This window comes from Saccostrea cucullata, unplaced genomic scaffold, assembly GCF_032062105.1.
Source record: "Saccostrea cucullata isolate Sc308-1 unplaced genomic scaffold, CSIRO_AGI_Scuc_v1 ctg16042, whole genome shotgun sequence".
NCBI classification, from domain to species: domain Eukaryota; kingdom Metazoa; phylum Mollusca; class Bivalvia; order Ostreida; family Ostreidae; genus Saccostrea; species Saccostrea cuccullata.
The window spans coordinates 5,593-13,015 of NW_026941353.1; the positions used below are offsets into that span (position 1 = coordinate 5,593).

At 35.8% G+C, this 7,423-nt stretch overlaps 1 protein-coding gene across 1 annotated transcript; it reads right to left on the bottom strand.

The window, feature by feature from the left end:
* Window positions 1-4,183: 4,183 nt before the first annotated feature.
* On the bottom strand, window positions 4,184-6,680 carry LOC134257668 (uncharacterized). The gene is made up of 2 exons (XM_062740259.1): window positions 6,539-6,680; window positions 4,184-5,766 (listed from the first exon to the last, which is right to left on the bottom strand). The coding sequence occupies exons 1-2, from the start codon at window positions 6,635-6,637 to the stop codon at window positions 5,008-5,010; spliced, it is 858 nt and encodes a 285-aa protein (XP_062596243.1). The 5' UTR covers window positions 6,638-6,680; the 3' UTR covers window positions 4,184-5,007.
* Window positions 6,681-7,423: the final 743 nt, after the last annotated feature.

Consider the following 7,423-nt stretch of genomic DNA (forward strand, 5'->3'; position numbering starts at 1 on the left):
GAATTTGTGTCCCCCGCTTGGGGATAAAGTAAACCATGCGCAGTTCGGGGGAGGGGAGGGGGTGGGGATCGGATCCCCTTGACTGAATTTGTAGAATTATTAAATGTATACTGAAGCAAATAAAATATGCCAATATGGATATAAAGGTTTGATTGCTTATTCTTTATTATGTGTATAGAAGATTCTGGAATATTTACCACACTGTAATGATGATTTTATGAGTTTGTACAAGCTAGACCTCATAATTTTTTTCATTTCACATGCTGAATACTATCATTTAGTAAAAAAAAAAGAATTTCGAAAAAAATAAAAATGGATCGTTCGGGAATCGAACCCGGGACCTCTCACGTGTGAGGCGAGAGACATACCACTAGAACACGGGGCCGCTTCGAATAGAACAATATTATATGCAAAGATAAATTCACATACATGTATATATGCACGTTCGATATTGTCAAAATTTTACACAATGCACGGTGTCTAATTATTTAACCTTTATCAAACAGTTCTAATAGATGTAATAAGAATGTAAAGTCCACCGAGAACCTGTATTATACGTAATAACTCTCCTCAAGCAATAAATACTAATAAAACAAGCTAATTCAGAGAATTCGTGTCCCCCGCTTAGGGAAAAAGTCGGCTCCCCCTGACTGAATTTGTAGAATTATTAAATGTATACATGTATACTGAAGGAAATAAAATACATGTATGTCAATATGCATATAAAGATTTGATTGCTTATTCTTTATTATGTGTATAGAAGATTTTTTTATATGGAATATTTATCACACTGTAATGATGATTTTATAACCTCATAAATTTTTCATTTCACATGCTGAATACTATCATTTAGTAAAAAAAAAGTATTTAAAAAAAAAGAGAAGAAAGGTTCGACCGAGATTCGATCCCGGAACCTCTCACATATGAAGCGAGAGACATAACCACTAGACCACGAAGTCGCTTTACTCCTAGGGAAGTATATGCAGAACTGAAGTCACATACATGTATATATTCATGTTTTCATGTTCGGTATTCTCAAAATTTTACACAATCCATGGTGTTTGATTTATTTAGCCTTTATTAAACAGTTCTAATAGATGTAATAAGAACATAAAGTCTGCCGAGAACCTGTTTTATACGCAATAACTCTCCTCATGCCCCTGCGCTAAAAATAGCGACATGTAATACTATAAATACTAATAAAACAAACGGGGCGGGGCACTTTGAGAGGGGCGAGAGACGTCCTAGGGAGTTTTGGTATAAAATTACATTGCATAAGCTCAAAATCTTCTTGAAATATCGCCCGGAAATGATAGTGTTACACACAGACAGAATGTATAAATTTACGACCTTGAACTTTGACCTTTTGACCTCAAAATCAATAGGGGTCTTCTTTAGGCCACAGGGAGTTGTTATGTAAAATTTCATTGCGATAGCTCAAATGGTTCTAGAGATATCGTGTGGAAACGAAAGTGTTTTAACAGACAGAATTTGCTTATTTATGACCTTGACCTTTGACCTTTTGACCTCAAAATCAATAGGGGTCTTCTTTAGTCCATAGGGAGTTGCTATGCTAAATTTCATTGCAAAAGCTCAAAGGGTTCTCGAGATATCGTGTGGAAACGAAAGCGTTACAGACAGACAGAAAGACGGACGGACGGACGGACGGACGGACGGACGGACAAACCCAAATTAATATCCCCCACTTTTCAAGCGGGGGACAACAAACGGGTCGGGACACTTTGAGAGGGATGAGGTAGGTCCTAGGGAGTTTTGGAATAAAATTACATTGCAAAAGCTCACAATCTTCTTGAAATATCGCCCGAAAATGATAGTGTTTCATACAGTTAGAATGTATAAATTTACGACCTTGAACTTTGACCTCAAAATCAATAGGGGTCTTTCTTAAGCCACAGGGACTTGTTATGTACAATTTCATTGCAAAAGCTCAAAGGGTTCTCGAGATATCGCGCGGAAACGAAAGTGTTATAACAGACAGAATTTGCAAATTTATGACCTTGACCTTTGACCTTTTGACCTCAAAATCAATAGGGGTCTTATTTAGTCTATAGGGAGTTATTATGCAAAATTTCATTGCAAAAGCTTAAAGGGTTCTCGAGATATCGTGTGGAAACGAAAGCGTTACAGACAGACAGAAAGACGGACGGACGGACGGACAGACCCAAATTAATATCCCCCACTTTTCAAGCGGGGGACAAAAAGTCAAATTGTTTGTATCAAAAGGAAGGCCTTGTCACATGTAATGCACATGTGAGATATGAAAGCTCTAGTTCTAACTGTTCAAAAGTTATGTCCAACTTGAAGGTTAAAGATTTTAAAAATGTGGCCAAAGCAAAAATCAAGGTAACAAGCTAATTCAGAGAATTCTTGTCCCCCGCTTAGGGAAAAAGTCGGCTCCCCCTGACTGAATTTGTAGAATTATTAAATGTATACTGAAGCAAATAAAATACATGTATGTCAATATGCATATACATGTAAAGATTTGATTGATTATTCTTTATTATGTGTATAGAAGATTTTTTATATGGAATATTTATCACACTGTAATGATGATTTTATAACCTCATAAATTTTTCATTTCACATGCTGAATACTATCATTTAGTAAAAAAAAAGTATTTAAAAAAAAAAAAAAAGGATCGACCAAGATTTGATCCCGGGACCTCTCACATTTGAAGCGAGAGACATAACCACTAGACCACGGAATCGCTTAAAACAATGCGAAGTATATGCAGAACTAAAGTCACATACATGTATATATTCATGTTTTCATGTTCGGTATTCTCAAAATTTTACACAATCCATGGTGTTTGATTTATTTAGCCTTTATTAAACAGTTCTAATAGATGTAATAAGAACATAAAGTCCGCCGAGAACCTGTTTTATACGCAATAACTCTCCTCATGCCCCTGCGCTAAAAATAGCGACATGTAATACTATAAATACTAATAAAACAAACGGGGCGGGGCACTTTGAGAGGGGCGAGAGACGTCCTAGGGAGTTTTGGTATAAAATTACATTGCATAAGCTCAAAATCTTCTTGAAATATCGCCCGGAAATGATAGTGTTACACACAGACAGAATGTATAAATTTACGACCTTGAACTTTGACCTTTTGACCTCAAAATCAAAGGGGTCTTCTTTAGGCCACAGGGAGTTGTTATGTAAAATTTCTTTGCTATAGCTCAAATGCTTCTAGAGATATCGTGTGGAAACGAAAGTGTTTTAGCAGACAGAATTTGCCTATTTATGACCTTGACCTTTGTCCTTTTGACCTCAAAATCAATAGGGGTCTTTTTTAGTCCATAGGGAGTTGCTATGCTAAATTTCATTGCAAAAGCTCAAAGGGTTCTCGAGATATCGTGTGGAAACGAAAGCTACACAGACAGACAGAAAGACGGACGGACGGACGGACAGACAGACGGACGGACGGACGGACGGACGGACGGACGGACGGACAAACCCAAATTAATATCCCCCACTTTTCAAGCGGGGGACAAAAAGATATTCATATCAATGGATATTATGAATACTCGTGAAATTTGACTGTTCAAAAATTATGGCCAATGTAAAAGTTTTGTAAAAATAACGTCAAATTCCAAGGACAAGGTAAAAAATGTTTACCTAAGAAAGGTCTTGCTATACAGAATACACATGGAATATTAGAGCCATACACATGTAGCTTTAACCAATCAAAAGAAATTGGTAATTTTAAAGTTTCTGCGGACAAACAGCTAGACAGACGGACGTACAGGGCAAAAACTATACTGACACGCAAAAGAAACGCAACACCCTCCTTTAGGGGGAAATAATTATGTAAAGTAAAGAATTTTGTATCTTAAAATTATGAATATCTTCAATTTCGTAAACATCGGTAATTTAACGGTTGAACGATTTCCAAACCATAACCGGAAGTCAAGTTTTAGTCTGCTTAACAGAAATAAAAAATTGCATGTTTAACAAAACATTTGGCAATATTATGGATTCTTAAGGGTTTTTTACTGTTCATCATACGTAATGCAGCAATATTTTTAAAAAATGAACTCTCCTTTCGTTTCCTCTAACGATGCTAAGGCTACTTGAAAATGGCTTATGTACGCATTTTCATTGCTCTGGCTGGAAAATTACAATGTAAAGGTGATGGAGAATTGCTGATGCGAAATTTCACTACATTACGCCTCAACAGGGTCTTTCGTACCATATGCAGTAAGGACAGTCCTTGTACCGGAAGTCCAAGGGTTGCTACACTACTCTAAGTTAGAGAAAATTCGACCTAATCATCTGAATAACGGGCATTAAAAAATGCCAAAGAATAATTCCTTCGCTCAGATCTCGATATTAATGAACCTATTGTATCGTAGAAATTAAGCTGCAATTGTTGTTTAGGGCAGTCTTGCACGTTTTACTTGAATGGCTGGGAGGGGGGTGTTTTAACAGTCATATTTTACTTAGTAAAGTAAACACATAAACATTTAACATTTTTATCAAATCTCTGGTGTTCAGAAAAGTGAGTTTAGCCTTACTTTATTCGCTTTTGATAATCATCAGATAAAAATTATCAAACATTTGTAGATTACTACTTGTTGCGTTTCTTTTGCGTGTCAGTATATATACCCCCGAAACACCCCCGATTACGGTTTTAAAAAGCAACACAACAATCAGTAAAGCAGTTCAAAACAAAGCCAATATTGATATGTACATTGACTATTGTAATAGTTAGAAAGTCGTAGACTATGTTGCAAACTGACAACTTGGTTAGTTTGAGGATTTTTTACTTTCCGGAGGACATGTTTAAATGTCCGTTTAAAGAACACAATTAATGTTTGTCCGATCAAATCACCAGTAAAACATGGCAGTAAGTGATTATACACAGACTAAAGCTTAAATATCCTATAAATACTATATCTTTGGTTTCTACATAATGCATAGACGGTTAACATGTAACCTCCGGTATAGTAATGAAATCAGTTAACTTATTCTCTGTTTTCTAACGCAGTCCCGTCATGCTCTCGGTGGAATCCTCCAGACCACTAGATTTGGAGCTACATTCGGGTATCACATCTTGCTTTCTCAGCAAACTTTCCAACATGTTGCACGTTGAAGTTAATGGCGATATGCACTCTTCCCTAGCCGGAGCATTGTCTGGATTAGACAAACAATCCGTATTCAATTCAGGTGCTTTTCCGCTCGCGTTGTTTTCGAACAGATCAAGCAAAATGCCGCATTGTTCTGTTGACAATTCCAGGATATCTTCCTCATCATTTCCACCGGAATTGGTGACACTGTCCTTCTTTAGTATATACTCAAATGACACGGAGTCATGAAGTTCATCAGCTCTACCTGTGCTTCTGTCAAAAGAATGAGATGGAGCGGAGATTTCTTCTTTTTTCTGTTTTTGTAAATGCTGAGCATTAGTGGATTTAACATAAAACATGTCATTATTTTGTTGACAGTTTTGCCCTCCTGTAGGCATTCTCTTGCTGAGGTGTTGTCGTAAACCTATCTTTACTGATGGAATGACCTTTTGGTCGTCATTGCTCAGCCAACCTTCGTTCTTGGTCTTCTTGCAAGGGGGTATTGAAATATTTGGAGTCTGTTCGAGTACTTCTGGCATGCCTTGTTTGACAAGGTCTTCTACCATAGTGTTTATTTCAGATATACGTTTCTGTGGCTTCTTTTTCTTTTTGACCCTGGAATGTTCCAAATCCTCCGATAGGCCATATAATTTCAATTTTAATTCCAGTTGCTAAAATAAAATTTACCGATATATTAGAATCCCCAACAATTTTAAGAGCATAACTTTCATATATACAGTTGAATTAAAATGTATACATTGTATCAAAGTTATCCAATCGTATTTTTTAAAACTACATGCATGTCGTATGAATCATTTAAAGGGGCATGGACAGTTTCAACTGAATTTTTTTAACCAATTTTAGTGTTTGCGATTCTTACATAAGGCATCATCTATTGATTAGCAAAAATTTGAACATCATTTGTTGACTAACAAACAAGATACTGAATGAACGTAAAGTTCTCCATAATTTAAACAAGGCTCGTGCCTTGTTTTTGTTTACATAATAGAAAATATATTTATAACAAAATCAATAGAAACTGACAAATCGAATTTAAAATTAACTTTTTATTGATATTATCTACTTTGAACGAACATATATTAGTATATTAATCTATGTAAACAAAAACATGACAAGGTCCTTGTTTACTTAACAAAGGTTTGGAGCTCTAAATCTGTCTTGTATTTCGACAACTGACGTTAATTTTCGATGATCATTAGAAAGACCCTAGTGGGATATTTGTAAAAATGAAAAAAATAGATTTTGAAATTTTAGCTGAAACTGTGTCCATGCCCCTGTAAGAAGAATTGAAAAAAATGTATTACTGTAAAAACTGCAAATAATGAGCTCAACTGGTCATCACCACTTTAAAATTATGCAGTTTTAGGTAGATTTTCTTACCATTAATACATTTTACTAAATTAGTTTTTAATGGTTCCTTACAAAAATTTTGATGAGCAGTTTCTGATGTTTTAAATTCATGGCCTTTTGGTTTTCCTCCAACTTTTTCAAAGTGTGCTTGTCCTTCATGAGTTCCTTCATATATTCCACCGATGCTTTCAAAATGGACCCTTTATTTTGCTTTAGGTCACTGTAAATAGGTGTATTCTTAATTAACTACATCCATTCACTGTTGTGACCAAATTTTATAGAATTAAGAATTTTTACAATAAAAAATCACTCTTGCCATGATGAAGTGACAAATAAAATTGAATATTAATATAATCTGCAATATTTCGAAGAGCCAAAAACTAAAACACGGGATGAAAACTCGTTTCAGGCCATTTATTGTAATTTGGGTTGTCAAAATTAGGCAGGGCTTCTGGACACAGTGACACAAATGGCAGATATTATCGTCCTGAAAAGTTCAAGAATAAAATAACATTTTCTTTAAAATACCGACACAAATTAAACAAGAGGCCATTGGGCCACATCGCTCACCTGAGTAACTTGGGTGATGCGGTTCTTTACCAGATTTCCCCTCTTGCTATACTTATCGTGCCCCTACCCCCTCCCCTTTCATGATTTTTACAATTTGATATCTACACTACTTAAGGATGCTTCCACATAAGTTTCAGCTATCCTGGCCCAGTGGTTCTTGAGGAGAAGATTTTTTAAAGATTTGTTCTATACATTTCTATGTAAAACTTGGATTCCCTATTGTGGCCCCGTCCTAACCCCGGGGGTCATGATTTTAACAATTTAATATCTACACTATCCAAGAATGCTTCCACTTAAGTTTCAGCTTTCCTGGCCCAGTGGTTCTTGAGAAGAAGATTTTTAATGACCCCACCCTATTTTTGTCTTTTCTTGATTATCTCCCTTGTA